General features: G+C 45.0%; 1 protein-coding gene across 8 annotated transcripts in view; it reads right to left on the bottom strand.

The window, feature by feature from the left end:
* BRD4 (bromodomain containing 4) overlaps positions 1–18,918 on the bottom strand; it is a 167,288-nt gene that overhangs the window by 18,351 nt on the left and 130,019 nt on the right. For all 8 annotated transcript variants that reach the window (XM_029584201.1, XM_029584203.1, XM_029584202.1 and 5 more), the window contains 4 exons: positions 12,450–12,512; positions 10,173–10,225; positions 9,277–9,580; positions 1,538–2,005 (listed from right to left, as the gene is read on the bottom strand). In XM_029584201.1, the coding sequence (XP_029440061.1) occupies positions 1,538–2,005; positions 9,277–9,580; positions 10,173–10,225; positions 12,450–12,512 (888 nt within the window). The remainder of the gene's footprint in view (positions 1–1,537; positions 2,006–9,276; positions 9,581–10,172; positions 10,226–12,449; positions 12,513–18,918) is intronic.

Raw genomic sequence — 18,918 nt, 5'->3', positions numbered from 1 at the left:
AGCAGGAATGGACCAAGGCAGCTGCCCCTCACCAGAGAGGGCAGCAATTAATATTGAAGGCCCCCTCTCCTCTGCATCTTCTGATCCACCTGGTGCTAAAATGGTCATCATTCTCAATGGTGTGCCAGCAGGAGATTGCTTGTCCTGTAGCAGTCGCTGATCACATTTCCAGCGGAGCGGAGAGCCGAGGTGCAGGTCTCCCTCCCTCCTCCAGGCCAGCATGGCAATGGCCGCTGCCTTCTACTTGGGAGCAGTGCAGGTTGCAGACCCCACATGCTCACTGTGCTTCAAAGGGTCCACAGACCCAGATATGCCTCCCTTCCCCTCGTTGAAGAGCTGGTGTGAATCACAGGCCTGAAGCGCGCCTCAGCTTTTTTATCCCCTTGTCCTCTCAGCATTATTTTTTTTTAATTAAGTTTTATTTGTAGGCAATGCCTACAGTAAAGCTAGGAGGCCAGAGAAGGGAAGAGGAAGAATAAGAGCCTGGAGAAAGGCCAAGAGCAAACAAAGGAATATTTAGTCCAGAGGCCCTCCAATGGTTTCTGGAAGCCCCCCTGCTCTGTCAATGCTTGACTGAGGGAGAATCACCATTTCCTCAGGAGCCAGGCCCTAGTCGAACTCCAGAGCAGCATGGAACATGCTAGAATACCGACAGGCTGAGGTAGGCATGGGACCCTGTACAGGGGTGTCAGCAGCAAACCAGTCGCTCTCTGCCTTCATCTGCTGGTAGGGAAGCATATCCTACTTGTGTGGACTGGTCTGGCAGAAGGATAAGGAAGCAAGAGATACTGGTCATGTGGCAAAGGCAATCATCGCTGCTCTCAATCTGCAAAAAAAGAAAGTAAACCCCTTAGGTCCAAACTGAAGGGAGGACAATACAGAACTCCCCAGGACTGACAGTGCCTCTGCATGTTCCTCAGAGCTACTGGGACACAGATATATGCACGCAGGATGACCTGTATCTTTTCAGATACACACACACACACACGCAACCCAACACACCTGCAAGGAAAAAGTAGAACCTGTGGAGAATGATTAATTTCCTCACAAATCTATGACCATTCACGGTCATTAGCAAAAAAAAAAAAAAAGCAGCTCTCCCCCATCTTGTCACACTGTAGTGACTCGTTCATATACATAGAACAGAACCTGTCACCTCTAGAAAGAGAGAACTAGGGAGTTTGATGTATGCTGCTAACTCCAATCCTGTTTCAGTCACTAGTGTTTCAAACTTCTCATTTGACGATCAGTGTTTCAGTCCAATTACCTGCAGCAATCTCAGAAAGCAGAGAGGGACTGAATGCATATGAAATGTATATCTGCTCTGCCCGTCCTGTACCTGGTCCTGTGTGTGTGTAAAGCTACCTACGCTCTACTTGTTCTGTACAGTGTGTGTGTGTGTGTGTCAGGGAGCGTGCTGCCTATGATGTAGCTTTGTGTACAGAGTATGAGTGTGTGTGATGTGATGCACGCAGTCTACTAAGGACATCAATAAAGCGCCCAAGAAACAATCCCTTAGAAAGGTTCCCGTACTCACCAGCTGTGTAGGGGTCAGGCTTGTGGTGTCTTGGAGACGGGTGATGCTGGATGACTTGCTGGGGTTTAGCTTGCTGCTGCTGCTGCTGCTGGGGAGGCGGCTGAGGGGCTTGAATGTGGGCTGGGAACTGCATGTGCATGGGTCTTTGCTGCTGCTGCACGGCAGGGTGAGAGGGAGGCTGCGACTGCACCTTCACTGAAGGGAGGAGGGGAACCTGAGGCTGCACCTTCTGCAGCTGCTGCAGGTACAGCTGCATCTGACTGGTGCTCAGGGGCAGGCTGTGGTGGGGTGCCGGGGGCTCCTCGTCTTCCAGAAGGACCTGGGGAGGCTGCGGTAAAGGGGGCTGAGGGAGCAGGGGCTGCTGGGTTAGGGTGGGCGACACCGCAGGGGGGCGAGAAGGCTTCAGGGGGAGGGCTGCAGCTCGGTTACTGGGTCTGGACGGCTGCTGAGGCAGGGCATTGTGCAAAGCTGCAAGAGAAAAGCAGGGTCAGAGCGTCACCTTCGACAAGGACTTCCATGAATGAATACTTTCTCAAGGATATAAACAGGCTAAGGCTACCCAAACAATACAGAGGCTTAAGCACCTGAACATGTACATCACAGACTGCCAGAGAGGACAAATGTTCTAGAGCAAGTGGAGTGGAACAGTATCCTGGTGGGCAGAGACGGGCCACAAACCAGGGCTCAAATCCCACCGCAGCTCCTTCTCAGCCTGGGCAAGTCACTTTACCGTCTGTTGCCTCAGGCACCAAAACAAAAATATCAGATTGTAAGCCCTGTGGGGATAGGGAAAGAACTCCGGTACCTGGATGTAACCTGCAGAATATAAATCAAAATAAATAAAGGGAGATGTCATGGGATGAGCCTCCAAGGAGCGGCATCAGGAAGTATTTCTTCACAGAAAGGGAGGGGTATGCCAGGAATGGGAGACAGAAGGCTAAAACGGTAACATAAATTCAGGAAACCCTGAGATAAGTTTAGAGGTGAGGGAACACACAAAATCAATTAGGGTCTGTGGCACTGCACCAGGAAGAAAACTGGGGCGACATGTATCTGTCTTATTATCCTGCCAAAGCAGTCCGGACGAGTGGGTTATGCCTCCCTGCCAGCAGGTGGAGACAGAGGACTAAAAGTCTTCCGTGACATTCTCACAGTACACGAGCTTGTGCAGCTTGAAATAAATCTGGTCAGTATTCCTTTGCCTCCACAGTAGGTGCAGAGTTTGGAGGTCCCAGCAGGGCCCAAGGGGAGAGGAAGAAGACTCAGGTAGCCTCAGGGTTCCTGAGGCTGGCTGGTGTGGTTTGGTATTAGAGTGCAGGAGATGATGATGATGATTCATTCCAAGGCAAGGGTCCTAGATTTCAGGAAAACTAACTGTTAACATGGGGGAATATATACATGTGATGAAAAAAATATAAAGGCGTATTTCAGTGACCATGAGGGAACTACAGTTCACGAGTATTGCATAAAATTATAATTTCCCCTTCTCGAGCTTATAAAATGGGTACTGCAGGTAGTGGGACATTTTTAAAATGTAAACTACTGAATGCTATACTTTTGCATGGACTATGGCACTGTGTTCCTGTTAATGACTTCTGAAAGGAGACTGGTGGCTATCTGGTTGAGACAACCAATAGGTTTGTCAGCTGAAATGCATGTAATAGATCTGCAGTCTCATCTCTCTCATAATTATAGTCTACTTCTGTATAAATGCTGTTTGTCAGGGAAACAGTGTACGTTGATGCAACGGTTGTTACCAGATCCACCAAAACATCTTGCTACGTGGCATATGAAATTAGTAGACTTGTGTATAGAAGCTATATCTATTCCTTTGGAAACCGGATCATAAGCTATGTCTTTTCAATGAATATTGGGCCGTTCATGTCATCAGTACCAGACGATCTATGCCTAGTGTTGTCGTTTACCTGGCAGAACTGGATGTTTTTCTGATGATATACGATGGGCTAGTGGTAAGGGGCTTCTGATATTGTGCAGAATTACCTGCATGCTTGTACACTATAATATAGGGACGGGGGAATATGGAATGTGTATTTTTCAATACACAGAATGTTAAAAAAAACCTCAAAGAGTTGTTAGCTGGATGGGAAAATCTAAGGGGGAAGTAGAAGAGCAGTGGACAAAACTAAAAGGAGATATTATAAGGACAACTAACTTTTGTTAGGAAAGTAATTTAAAAGTATAAAGAAAAAGGCTGCTACGGTTTTCTAAAGTAGCTGAAAAGTAAGGGAGAAAAGGTTTAGCGATCAAACTACAAGAGATCACAGAAAGAGGAAGACAGGCAACAATATCTGGGAAAATAGATACAAAAATTAAACTGGAAGAAAAAATAGCGAATATGATAAAACGAGGGGATAAGACTTTTTTTTTTTAAGATATGCTAGTGATAGAAGGAAGTGCAAAACTGGCATTGAGAGACTCAGAGGTGAAGGGGAGAAATATGGAGAGGCTGGTGAGGAGAAAGGCCTGGATCAGGACCACATAAAACAAACACAAATAAGACCGGAAGTGAGGCAAACCTCAACCAGGAGTACTAAGAGATGTCCTGGCAGCTCCGCTGGTTGACTGGAGATGGGTGGATGTGGCTCCTATTCATAAAAGTGAAAGTAAGAAGGAAGCAAGGAACCACAGGGTCAGTTAGTCCGATCTCTGTGGTGAGAAAATGAATGGAACTGCTTCTAAAACAGAGGATAGTGCAGCTTGTGGAATCCAAAGGATTGCAAGATCCCAGGCAGCCTGGTTTTACCAGAGGTAAATCCTGTCAGACAAATCTGATCAATTTCTTTCATTGGGTGACCAGAGAGTTGGATCAAGGGGAAGCACTAGATGTAGTGTACTTGATTGTCAGTAAGGCCTTTGACACAGTTCTGTATAGGAAACAAACTGAGCACCCTTGATATGGACCCTAGGGTGACTGTCTGGGTTAGAAACCGGTTGAGTGGGAGGCAATTCAAGGGTAGTAGTAGATGGCTTTCACTCAGTTTGTGGGTATATTTAAAATGTTCTTCTTTTCCGTGATAACCAAATTATTCTATGTGAATATGTGGCCTGAGCTCCACTGAAAAGAGCATAACAGCTTCTAGATTATCCAGATGGGAACTGGAGCTCATTTCAGTCCAGTGAGGTAGTCCAGATGAAGGTGGGTGGAGCTTGAGTTGATTAGGGTCTCTGCCAAGGCCATGGTGTTCACAGCTCGAAAAGGACTGTGGTTGCGGCACCGGTCAGTTGGTAACCGGTCTTGAAGTCTTGTTTGAGCAAGCTACCTTTCAAAGGCAGGCTCCTTTTTGGTGAAGACTCTGAGGAAGCTAAAAGCCCAGAGCTTACCGCAGGATAAGCACTGCAGGGTAGCCAAGGGGACTTTACAGCAACTGTTAAAAGACTCGAGACATTACAATCATACAAGTTCAGAGGGACCAAAGAGTCAGTCCTTTCATGGAGGGAAAGGAAATTCCCCGAGATGGAGCAAAAGGAGCCCATACAGCATAATGAGGACCTGCAGGTCACCTTTGTGGTGATTCTGGTGGGTGGAAGGCTTGCCCGGTTTTATTTGGCTTGGACCCACATTACAGCAGACCAGTAGGTGCTAAATATCGTTCAAAATAACTGTGCTCTGGAGGGCCTTTTCCATTTCAGATGCCTTGTCTCCCTTGTCAGCTGGAGTCAAAAAGGGCAGGAATTGAATCAATCATGCAAAGGTTGCTGAAACTGGGAGCAGTAGTTCCTGCTCCTGCTGACAAAGAGGGCCAGGGAAGGTACTCTCCATTTATTTGGTGGTACTGAAAAATGAAGGCACTTTCAAGGCTTATTCTAGACCTTAAAGTGGGTCAAGCAGTGTCTCAAGGTAGCTCACTTTCTAATGGAGACTTTATAGTTGGTCATAATGGTGGTGAGAAATGGAGACTCACTCATCCCCAGATCGGACAGAAGCTTATTTACATATTCCCACCAGAAGAGAGCAGATCTGAGGTTTGCTATGATGGGGAGCCATTTCAGATCAGAGCTCTTCCGTTCGGGCTCGTCACTGCACCGCAATCCTTCTCAACGGTCATGGTGGTTGTGGCTACCTTTTTGCGTAGACAGGGCATATTTTATTTATTTATATTCCACTTTTTGGCACTTCAAAGTGGATTACATTCATGTACTGTAACTATTTCCCTATTGCCAGAGGGCTTACAATCTAAGTTTGTACCTGAAGTAATGGAGGGTAAAATGACTTGCCCAAGGTCACAAAAGGAGAGGTAGTGGGATCTGAACCCTGGCTTTCCTGGCTCAAAGCCCGCTGCTCTAACCATTAGGTTACTCCTCCACCACGAATACAATCATACCCAAGTCAGAACAAACAAAAGATTTGGCCAGCAACTGTCCAAATAGTTCAAGTTTTGAAATTGTTCAATAAGATTGTGAATTTCTCAAAAAGCAGACTGATTCCAGATATTCCAAGGATTGAGTGGGGAGTGAGATGCAACACTTTTCATAACACAAGAAAGAATCTGCAAGATACACCTCCAATTAAGAGAAGTATCATCAGCGAGCACTCCTTGGACTACCTTCAGTTCTATGGTAGCAATCCTAGACTTGATTTCCTAAGCAACAGCACATATGCAACCTTTTTAGAATTCTTTTCTATTGAAGTGGACCCTGGTGTGTCAGAATTTCAAGGTGTGCTTACCCATTTTGTAGCCAGACAGGAAAAGTTTATGGTGGTGACTCAAAAGGGACAACCTGAGGAAAGGGATATGTCTGGAGATCCCGACAGCAGAGACAGATGCCAGCCTAAGAGGCTGGGGGGCCTCAATGTCACAACCAGGTGGCACAAGGTCTGTGGTCAAAACAGGAAGAGTTGGTCCATCAACAGGTTGGAAACCAGAGCCATTTGCCTAACTCTTCTAACCTTCCTTTCGCTGATTTTGGGAGCAGCAGTCTTATTCAACATGTAACAGCAATGGCATGTGTGAACAGACAAGGGCCCAACAAAAGTGTCTTAGTCACCCAAGAGGTAGCTATTTGATGTAATGGGCAGAAAGAAACTTGGCAGTGCTATCCATGGCTCAAAACGTTTAAACAGACTTCTTCAGCCAGCATTCATTGGACCCTGGGAAATGGGAATAGAGCAAGACTGCCTGCTAGTTAGTGATCAAGAGACTGGGAGCCTTGCAAGTGAATCTCATGGCAACAAGGCACAATTTCAAATCAAAGAGGATTTTCAGTCACAGAAAAGGAGGCAGCTCTATGGGAATTGAAGTTCTGATTCAACTGTGACCAGAAGACCTCCGTGTTTCCTATGTGGTCACTCGCAGGAAGAATGCCAAGAACAGAGGGTCATCTGTCCTTGATTCTAATGGAAGCCTGGACTGGGCAGAAAGAAAACAGTAAGCTGATCCGATGCAGCTCAAGGTGAAGGAACTTCCATTGTTGCAGAGGACAAAGGCCAATTATGACAAAGCCTTATTATTATTTTATTAATTTTTATATACCGACATTCGATCTGAGATATCACATCGGTTTACAATCAGGTACTGTTGGTATCTTAATGGGAGACCCAGCTCTGTTCTTGCTTATGGTTTTAGCCATTGAAAGGAAGTGGTTTATCAACCCCCCCCCCCCAATGATTACAACCATGGTGAGGGCTAGTCCATTTCTTTAGCACAGGGTGTCAATTCCCTGAAGGTTCAAGGTGTATTCTTATGTTTAGGCCTTCACTGATAATCCCTGATAAACCACCCTGATGCAAAATAATAAAAAATAGGTGTTTTAATAAACATCAGAAAAAAAGTCACTTTCCCTAGTTCTCTCTCTCATCCTTCCCTTGCCTATCCTTATTCTTCCGCTTTGCTTTTGTGCCTTTTCCATGCTGCACAAATGTATGTATTTGACTCAAACAGAAAAGGAATCCAAATACTTGCACCACAAAAAACCCCTAATTAGCTGGAAAATGCACACCTAAAATCAGAAGCCCTACTTATGTCATATGGGAAGAATTCAAGATTTTTCGGTAGTAGTGCATCCAGACATGGTTCACTATTTGAGAAGTATAAAGCATCTCAGGCCTCCATTGATCCCTTTTTGGAATCTCCATTTGGTGTTGAGGGCTGTAGCAGGTGACCCATACAGGAAACTCTCAAGGATCTGTTCTTGAAGACTATTTCTGGTGGCAATCTGTTCAGCAAGATACATGTGTTATAGGCCCCATCTTGCAAGGATCCATACTTGTGGTTTCAGAGGAAAAAGTAGTGATCCATTCCGTGCCTTCCTCCTTACAAGGCTTTCACCTTAATTCTTACCAACTTTTAGATTAGACAGAACATAAGCATAAGAATAGAAGTTTACATAAATTGGATGAACATAAAAACAATTTGAGATCTTATCCTTTCAGAAGTAGACAGACTTGTTTGTCTTGTCAACGCACAATAAAGCTCTGGAATTTGTTGCCAGAGGATGTGGTTAGTGCAGTTAGTGTAGCTGGGTTCAAAAAAAGGTTTGGATAAGTTCTTGGAGGAGAAGTCCATTAATGGCTATTAATCAAGTTTACTTAGGCAATAGCCACTGCTATTAATTGCATCAGTAGCATGGGATCTTCTTAGTGTTTGGGTAATTGCCAGGTTCTTGTGGCCTGGATTGGCCTCTGTTGGAAACAGGATGCTGGGCTTGATGGACCCTTGGTCTGACCCAGCATGGCAATTTCTTATGTTCTTATATATAGTGGGCCTTGTAAAGGGTCAAAAGCAGCTACTAGGTCCTCTATGGTCAGCCAGATGGATTAAAGAAACTATTGGCGCAACATGTACTGGGCAAGGGATTACCAGTTCTAGAAGGGCTGAGTGCATTCAACAAGACATAAGCTGCTTCCTGGGCCGAACAGGGCATCTCTCCAAAGAATATTTGCAAGGTGGTGACATGGTTGTCCTTGCATTCCCTTGCTAAGCATTACTGCCTGGATTTCTGGGCTAGGATGAAGCTGCCTTCAGGGCAGGCGCGTCTTGAGAATAGCCTGGACATTGTCCCTTTTAGTCTGAGGGAAGCTTGGGTACATCCCAATCATCTGGGCTAGTATGGAAGGATGATAAGGAAGGAGAAATTTAATCTTACTTGATAATTTTCTTTCCTTGAATCCTGCCATACCAGTCCAGAACCCTCCCAAGTTAGTCTAGGCTGGTGAAGGTACAACAAATTACAGACCTTTATTTGTTGGGAGAACAGAAATGAGCAGGACCTTAGTGCCTTCCCTTCAAGCCTAGCAGAAGGGTCTTATTTCTAAAAAGTTAATCATTAAAGTTACTGGTTTGCTGTTCTGACTGTTCAGTTGATTAACTTTGACAAAGTTATACTGACAAGGTTTACTGCTCAAAAACTCAAGTACTGTGAATTGTCATGGAAAACTTGTAGTTCTCTGTCTCCACCTGCTGGCAGGGAGGTATAACCCACTTGTCCATACTGGTAGAGCAGGATTCATGGAACAGTAATCAGGTACGATTACTTTACAGCATGAACAGCTGAAGACTGACCTTCAGGAGATAGCAGTACTAGGACAACCTTAAAGCAAGAAGATAGTGCAGAATGGAAGTGAAATCTCACAGAAGAAGACTACAGAACTCTGACAAACCACATGTGAATATAGCCTGCAGCTCGAGCAACTTCAGTGGAGCAGACAGCAGTGCTTTCTTCCCTTTATATAACTGGTTAACCTTTGCTCTTTCCTTCTTATTCCCATTTTGCACATTCACCTGGAGGAGATACCACCGCATGTTGGTTCAAGTGGGGCGGGGTATTGTGCTCCGGCTGCTGGGTGAGGTGGGGGGGCATGTCCGCTGGCGGAAGGTGTAGGATGGGCTGGTTGAAATGCGACATAGTATCAAACATGTTCCCTGGGAGCGGATGCTCCAGGGCCGGCACAGGGTTGGGAGCGAAGGGGGGTGGCGGGGGTGAGGTCTTCAGCTGCTGAGGCGTGAGCTGCGGCACTGGTGGTTGAGGCGGAGGCAGTGGGGGGAGCTGCAGAGTCTGTGTGTGGGGGTGATGCTGATGGTGATGCTGTGGAAAAAAAGAAAAGAAGAACAGTGAGGCTGGAGAGGAAGGGACAATGGGCCCAGAAGAGAAAGGTCAGACATGCCAAAGTGAACATTTCCTGTCATCATCTCTCTTTGTGACATGTTTTGCAGGGTATAAACCCTGTTAAAAGAATTGCCATTGCCAAGCAACAGTTAAATTTCAGATACATTTAACTTTTATTGCTTTAATATGCTCATTGATATTTTTTTGGCTGGGTGTTGATTGGACTGCAGAGAATTCTATCGAAGACTGTTCCACAAACTGCAAGGAGGGCAAGTTCTTGATCCAAGTCTCTTTCATGAGGAGTCATGAGGCTTCACACCAAAGACAACTTGTCCTCCTGTGCTTCGTTACAGTGACGTAGCACCATGGAGTCAACCGAGGATACGTTCTTAAAATTTCAGTTGCCCTTCTAGACCTTGTTCTACTTTTTGTATGTATCAGACATTTAATGGGACCATCTACTCAAATACAGACAAAAGTTTCTCAAGGATGTCAACAGCAAAACTTTGCTCTCAATGGCTTCTAACCATCCCTCTCATTCGGTTTCCCCTGAAAGGATGAGGTAGGGTACCTTCTTTTGCTCACGCCCAGAATGCCCTTTCTTCTTAGGTTTTGATGCCATCTCTGTGGAGAAAGGACAAATGTCTTAGAAGGGAAAATGGGAACAGTTACCAAACTTTAGACTTTCTGGTTACTGCACCAGGCCAATTAAGCTTAGTTTCTTTCTTACTATGATTTTCTACTCAACTTTTTGCAAACCTTGCAACTCATTTGTTAATTACAGCACTAGATTCGTTTGTTACAACAGTTACTTGCCAATGTATGACTCTGCCTTTCTGAACACACTACCAGAACCCTTCCACTGCAACTTACTCCTTCCAGGTCTCCTGCTGAACTCTCTCTCCACTATAAGCCCTCCAAAATTCAGCTGAATGACCCATAACACACCTCTTTCTCAAGTCCCATCGGCTCTCTATCCATTTCTGCTTCCAGTTAAGGCTTACATTACTCACCTACCAGAACCTTCCACCATGCAGAGGGGCTCACTCTATATCCCTCCTCCTGAACTCTGCTCAGACAAGTCACTTATCTATGCCTCTTTCATCACTAACTTCCAACTTTGTACTGTATGCTTGGAAGTCTTCCTGAGTTGTTGCATCATGCCCTTATTCAAATCCAGCCTAAAACCCACCTTTTTGGGGGTTGCTTTTATATCTTAACCCTGCTCAGAGTATTTTATCATTTTCTTATTTCCAAAGTCTTCTGCCCTGTGTGTTTGTCTTGTTTATTTTATTTAAAACTGCTTATAGTCCACAACCACCAAAGCATGTAACAAACACCACAATAGGTAACAGTATACAAAAAACAATGCATGAAACACAAACATACTGTAAAAAAAAATACAAAAACATCGGCAGAAAAAGACCGAATGGTCCATCCAGTCTGCCCATCAAGCTGCGCCATGCAGGTTACCCCCATACTTATCAGTTTCCCAGGCCATCAAAGTCGGGCCCTTGTTGGTTGCTGTGTGAACCCAATTCCCTTTTTCCTCTTGCCACTGAAGCGGAGAGCAATAATGAAGTTGCATCAACAGTATAAAGGCTTATTGGTTAAAGGTAGTAACCGCTGTACCAGCAAGTTACCCCCATGCACTCTTCTTCATTTCCACTCACTAGCCCAGTGGATCTCAACCTTTTTTTCAATTGGAACACACCTGTCAGATGGTTCTCACATGCTTGACACACTACTCATTACAATCTACAGCGGAAATTTTTAAAACGGACCCATATTACTTTTATTGTTAAGAATGACAAGGGAAAAATATGAATACTCTCTCTGAACATAAATGATATAAATAGTAAACCTCCAATACCAGAACAGCACTAACTTCCAGCACTCAAACAGTAACCTCCTTACCTAAGAAAAGGCAACACTGAAAATATTGCACCAGGCCTTAAAACTCCAATACTTTATTAGGAAAATCAAACAAGCCAGGCTGCTCTAGAGCCCAACACAGTAACTACATGTAGCAGAGTACCTCACACCTCAATCACATGTGCAGACCCACACCTAGCAAAGAATAAAGAGACCATAAAGCATAAACAGTGATCAAAAACTGAACTGGAAACTGCAACAAGCCAGACTCTCTGTATGCAGTTCAACACAGGAAAAAGAGAAACATCACTAGTCCTCAATAAAACAAACTCAAGAAATATGATTCAAGGGCCTCTATGTATAATAGTGTGTTCTCTAGATCTTGTTACTCTTATCCATTCCTTTATAAACAAGTTGACAACTCTTGTAATTTGCTGTATTATGGTCTTTCCCAGAGACCTACAAAGAAGTTAGATTACACAAAACACAGTAGCTAAGCTTCTGATGGGGAAAAAGCCCACCACATTTGACTATATTACTCCAATATTGAGAAAGCTGCGCTGGCTGTCAGTAGAAGCCGGAGTCAAGTTTAAAATTCTCTAAATTTTTAAAAACCTAAATTCAGCAGGACTCAACTACTTGGCTCGTTATGAGCCACAAGAGACTCTAAACTCATCTCAACAAGCTTTACTGACCCTTCCGGCATTTATTCCAATAGATCAGGTTGGAGCTCGATTATCTTTTCTTTAGGAAACTGCTTAAAAATGGTTGTTTTGCCAAAGTTATGCTTGATTTCTTGCTTACTATCTACACTGGATTCTTATGATTCTGCTTCAGTATTTATCATCTATTATTTCATATATATATTTATTTTTTTTTTATTACAACCCACTTTGGGCTTATTTGTAAAGGTGGGATAAAGTTAATAAATAAGCAGGCATGAACAGAGGCTCTAAACAATGTGCAGACCCACCTGAAACCTCCGATCCGAAAGGGGCCTTCTCATACAAAGCTGGACCAGAAGCAGCAGCGGATTCTGTGAGATAAAGAAGAAAAGAATGAGAGACTTCTGCCAACAAGAACTTTGTCAATCCCCTTTCCATCAACTAGCACACCAGTCTGCACTGTAGGATGCCTTGTAAGCCGTCCTACCTTCCAAGAAATGCCTGAGCTCTCTGGAATCATTAGAGTTTCACCTCTGTCTAGTAACAAATATTCCACGGAAGATCTTAGAACAGAAACACATCCATTGGGACGAAAAATAATAGGAAAGGTTGATACAGACTGGTATGCTTGTTATTGGCAAAGGAACTTACAAGGCAAGAAAGCTCCTGTTCTGTATCACAGCGCACAAGTCTGTGCCACAGGGCCTTACCGCAGTAGTACTTTATAAAGGTGGGTATACTATGCTGCAGAATGCCCTTTTCCAAAAATATCTTCTCCAAAAGGTTACTTGTCAATGCTATAATATTTTGTTGAAGTATGCATGAGGATTCTATCCATTCCTGAAATTGGGTAAACTAGATGGGCCAAATGGTCCTTATCTGCTGTAGCAGTGGTAGAAACAGGGTTGAGAGGATACAGTATTACAAACAACCCACTCCTCAATTTTTTCTTTTAGGGCAGAAGCAATAAAGCCAAAGGTCATGGTGGATAAAAGTATTTGCTAGTGATTCTGCAGGATATGGAGTAGCTGTGTCAGTATGAAGAGGCTATAAGAAACCAAGCACATCTGTGCCAGCAGGCTGGAGGTGGCTGGATGCTGTCCAGCAAGGCCAGGAGGACCTATAGGAGGCCGAATGTTCAGGCAACACATTAGTTTTGGTAGTAGTTGAGATTAATACAAAGCATAGGAGTGGTGGGGGTAGATTAAGCATATGACCTGATATACTCATCTACCCAATATGGTGGGGAACCAATGAGAAAGAGAAACACCGACTTGCATAAGAAGCAACATCCTACAAGTGGTCAAGTTTTATAGACGGCAGCTGAGATGTGTCTTTGGCCCAGTGGCATAGCCAGAATTGAATTTTTTGGGGGGCTCAAGGTTAACATGGATGGGCAGTAGGTATACTGGCATGAGCCTTTATTGTTGAACTCTTATTGATAAATAATGCCTTAGGATGCACCCTACAATGGATTTCTGACTAGTCTGCAACAGCCATCATGCTTCGCTGCCTTCAAGAAGCAAAGAACGCGGCACCCTTCCCCCTATAAGAGGACAATGCTGCAACCTGCACCTTAAATTAATTTAGGGCCAACCCTTTCTACAAACCTACTTGCAAAAAAGACAGAATCAAAGAAATTAGAGAGAACAATCCTAAGTCCTGACACCAGAACTTGAACATCTTCCAGACCTACGCATATGAAAAGAGAGGGAAGCCTTCCTGGCCTGAAGCAACATTGACATTATTTCCACCAAATTGTCTTTAGTCCTCAACAGTCTCCCCCTCTCCAGAGCCAGGCTGTGAGATGAAAATCCATCTGATCTAAGAATCGAGCACTGTCGCAGGAAATTGGGAATATAACCCAGCCATAATGGTTCTTTCATGATGCTTCCCAAATCCACAGCCTTCTGGGCCATCAAAATCACCAGCCCTCAATGTCTTTCCATGAGTCTCACCACTCAACTTATTAGAGACCGAAGGGGAAACATAAAGCAACTCTCCTTGGGGCCACGGTTGGGACAGGAGTCTAACCCTTTGGACCTCAGCTCTCATCTGCAACTGTTCTGCCTTATCGCCAAGTCACAAGAGGAATTCTCCATCTGGATCTAATGAGCTCAAAACGCCTCCTCTGCCATAACATTTCTGTTTAAGAAATCCACCCGAACTTTTTCCACCCTGGCAGTGTGAGAAGCTGACAGCAATCTTAAGTGTCTTTCTGCCTAATGCCGTAACTTCACCACTTCCAAGAACACTGCCGGGCTTGATTCCTCCGTCTATGTACGTAACTGCCGTCATATTGTCAGATATCACTCTCATCGAGTAAAGCCCTCCTAATTGCCTTTGTTTCCAAGTGATTGATGAACCAGGATGCTTCCAAATGTGTCCATCGACCTTGTGCCATCTGTCCCTGACAAAGTCCCCCCCGCCAGCCCCCCAAATTAGCATTGTTAGTCAACATTACCCAATTTAGAATTTCCAACTCCATACCTTTGGATACGCTGCTGTACGAGAACCACCAGGAAAGACTCAACCTGGCCTCCTGTGGAAGGAGTAAACTTGACCTCATATTCCTGCAACTGGAAATCCCATTGCAAAACAGCAGCTCTCTGAAGTAGTCTCATAACCTGCCACCCAAGGAACACCGTGAACCCTAAAATCTTTAAATAATCCCAGACCCTGGGATGCGATGCCAGCAATAGCTTCCAAATTTGATTTTGAAGCTTCATGCTTCTTTCTTCTGTAAGAAACACCTTTCCCAAACTTCTCTCGAATTGGGCTTCCAAATACTCCAGATTTTGAGATGGCTCCAGATTGCTCATGGTCCAACTGACCACCGAACCTAGGCTTTGCAACAAGCAAACCACACTTTGAATGGATTCCGATTTTATCCGAATCAATCAACCAGATAAGGATGCACCATGATTCCTTCTCTGTGAAGACCTACCACCCCAACCTACCAAGAGACTTTGGAAAACATGCAAGGAGCTGTCAGTCCAAAGGGCCACACCTGAAATTGGAAATGCCCATCCAGTACCGTAAACCTGAGGTATTGCTGATGATTTCCTGGAATTGGGATGTACAGATCTGTAAGATCCATCAATGCCAGATACTCTCCATTTCTGACTGTTGCAATCACTGCCATAGAAGTGAGGACACATTCACCTTCAGATCCAAAATGGAATAAAGTGCTCTCTCTCTTGGGCACCAAATGGTAAATGGAACAACCCTGGCCTCCTTCCTCTTCTGGGACCAGAACCACTACAGCTAACTAAAGACAATCCTGTGCGGATTTCACTACCTCTCTCTTCACTCGAGGCAGACAAGGAAATCATGTACGCCTTGTGTACTGGATGAGCAAAATCTAAGACGTAACCTTCTTTTACAATGGAAAGAACTCATTGGTTTAACGTAATCTTGGCCCACTCCTCGTAAAAAAAAAAAAAAAAAAAAAGTACAATCTTCCCCTGATGCATACGACCAAGGAATAGACTGAGAGACTCATTGAGAGCTCGAGTTTTCCAGAACTGGATCCTGCACCATCTCAAGAACTTTTGCAGGTCCACCAAAAGTACTGGGATTTACCTACATACGACTACTGTGAAGAACTCTTTCCAGGATAGTAGTGCTTACTAACCTCTAGAAACTTTTGCCTACTAGGGAAAAACTTGTTTCCCTTAGGCTTGTCCTCAGGCAACTTATGGGACTTAAGAGTTTCCCAAATGTTTGATAAACTTCTCCAAATCCTCTCCAAAATGTAACTTCCTCTTAAAAGGAGGACTATCCAGCTGGGACTTAGACCAGACATCCACTGCTCAGTTGCAGAGTCAAAGCAATCGCCACCTAGTAGAAACAGACATATTCCTAGCCCCTGTGTATAGCTGATCATACAGCGCATCAGCAATAAAAACCAAGCCAGATTCTAGACATACCACATCTTTCTCCAACAACGCTTCCTCTGAGTCCACCACCAGAATCTGCTGTGCTCAGTGTAAACACGCTCAAGCCATGATTGTTACAGATGGCAGGCTCTGAGCACCAAGGCGCAAAACCTAAAAAATCTCCTTGAGATGAATCTATCTTCCTGTCCCGAGTGTCCTTAAAAGCTCCACAGCCATCCACTGGAATGGTGGTCTTCTTAGTGACTGCTGACACGAGGGCATCCACCTTGGACACCTTCAACAGCAAAGTTTCCTCTGGAAGTAGATACAATTTAGCCATGGCTCTGCCGACCTTCAGACCCACCTCTGGTGAATCCCATTCTGCAAAGACTATGGCCTTAGCCATCTTATTAAAGGGAAATGTTCTGGGGGGGCCCTAAGCCCCTCTAAAATAGGATCCTCCCCCTTAACTGATTCTGCTCTTTTTTCTTTGATACCCAGCTCTGGCAGAGCCTGCATAATCATAGCCATCAATTTATCCTGCTTGAACAGATGAAATATCTTAGGATTGCTCCCCTCAGCCACTGAAATTTCCCCCTTCTCCAGAAGGTCCTTATTTGGGTCCCCAAGGGGCTCCCTCAGGCAGTCTCTCCTCTGAAGCCCCCACCCAATTCGAGGTTTGTATGGGCCCAGGGGGTGGGGGGGAACCCCAAGGTAGGGCTCCTTCCCTCCTAGAACCATAAGAACATAAGAAATTGCCATGCTGGGTCAGACCAAGGGTCCATCAAGCCCAGCATCCTGTTTCCAACCGAGGCCAAACCAGGCCACAAGAATCTGGCAATTACCCAAACACCAAGAAGATCCCATGCTAATGATGCAATTAATAGCAGTGGCTATTCCCTAAGTAAACTTGATTAATAGCCGTTAATGGACTTCTCCTCCAGAATTCTTTTTGGCCAAAAAGCTTTATGTATTGAGAAAAGGGCTCATTCTCTTCTGCCTCCCCTATAATCTTGCCCAAGGAGACTCCCCCAGACTCCCCAAGTTGAGTAGAGAATCCCCCCTTCATCAGGGAAAGATCTAGAGGATTAGTGCAGGCCTCTCAAACTTCCCTGCACCATAGGAGAAGTCAAAATGGCCCTGCTCTGCTGACTTCCCCAACAGAGGTGAGCTGCTGCTTCTTAGCAATAGCTTGTTTTGATGCCGTGGGACAACTACAGCCTCTGGAGAAGCCCTCTCTCCCATCCATGTATGCTTTGTGAAGACCAGTAGGCAATATCTTCCCCTGATGGTTCCTGCACATGATACAGTATTTCTCGAGCTCAGTGGGAGATGGCACAATTCAGGCGTAGCGCAGCACGACAAGCAAGCAGAACCAACCTGCACCGTTACTCTCCCTCTGTTGCCAAAAAACCTCTGACTCTGGTCACTTGCGCCACGGGCAGGATGGCTGCCGATCCCCTGCTTACAGGCCTCCCTAGCACAGCCGCTCAAGTCCTTGCTGCTCCTTTTTTGCCTCCCAAAGTTTTCTTCAAGGGGCCCAAACCAAATCAAAGAATACTTCCCTTGCCGAAGTCTAGCATCCACGGGCCAGGACGGGATCAGAGGGAGGAAGAGGATGACAGGGACTGAAGCAGCCAGCACCACTGGCTATCAGGCCCTCCTCACCAAGACTACAAAAGGACACCAACTCCCTGCTCAATCCTACTCAACCAAAGGTAAAGCACAGAGCCCTAACACCCTGGGGGAAATGTTTCTTCACTAAACAGCCTGACTGCAGGATGGACCCTTCTACCATCTGCTGGAGACAGAGAATGCTGAGAGACTGCAGGCGGCACAGTGCCTTAAGCACCAACAATATAGTGACGGTTTTGCCCTCTGTCTCCATTTGCTGGTAGGGGAGAAAAGAAATCATCAATTTGGACTGGTCTGGTGGTTGAAAAGGAATGAGTTCTTAGCTTCCCCCCCATGGAATTATTTTTTAAACAGGTCAATCTTAAGCAGTACTGTCTTTGAATAATGACACTTTTCCAATGCATGGGTCTTCAAGGTGGTGCCTGACCCTGTACACAGGGCCCAGAGAGTGCACGTTGAATGGTCAATTCAAAACCAAAAAGCTTGAACGTGCCAGCTTCAGTGAAAGACAGTGACATTTTAATTTTGCTTACCATGCAGAGCAACAGTCTTCTGAAGCACTGAATTAGAAGTGTAAGAAATGGAAATCAATCGAGCAAGTGCATTAAACTAAACATTGTGTTGTCAGCCATATCATTAGAAATGAGTCCCCAAAACTCCCAAACATTTTAAAATGTCCTTATAGTCACAGAGTTGCAAATGAAGGTTCATGGTGCTGGAAGTCCAAAGGGGGCAAGAGGAAAATTGTTGGCACCCGTCCCTCCAAACAAAAACATCCTTCCTTCACAAGTTTTGCCTCCAGACATTCGTAATTCTGACAGTCAAAAACTGCTTGCTCGACTCTCTGATTTTAAAGCCAGGAAGAGCAAACTGTAGTATTTTTTGCAGGATTGTGAGTTCTTAATCCACCCCATGACGCTGACTGGTGTGCAGTGACCATGGAAGGGGCTCTCAGGTCCCATAAGGCCCCCCCCACACAAACTCAGTCTCGCTGCTTTAGGAGGGCAGAAGGCAACTTCTTCCGTCGTGACCTCCCTCATATCAGAGTGCTTTGGAGTTTACTGGGTCTCAGCTGACAAAGGTAAGTCTATTCGTGCAGAGCTAAAGCCCAACGCCCACCATCTCTTATCAAAGCCCCACCTCAGGGCCTTGAATTGGACCTTACAGATGTGGTTTACTTCCGATATGTATATTTTGGAAACAGACTGCATAAGAGTTTCCATTCTCTCCTTGCCAAGGGATGTCCTTTTACAGAAGAAGG

This window comes from Rhinatrema bivittatum, chromosome 19, assembly GCF_901001135.1.
Source record: "Rhinatrema bivittatum chromosome 19, aRhiBiv1.1, whole genome shotgun sequence".
NCBI lineage: Eukaryota > Metazoa > Chordata > Amphibia > Gymnophiona > Rhinatrematidae > Rhinatrema > Rhinatrema bivittatum.
This window is presented reverse-complemented; position numbering and strand designations above follow the sequence as displayed.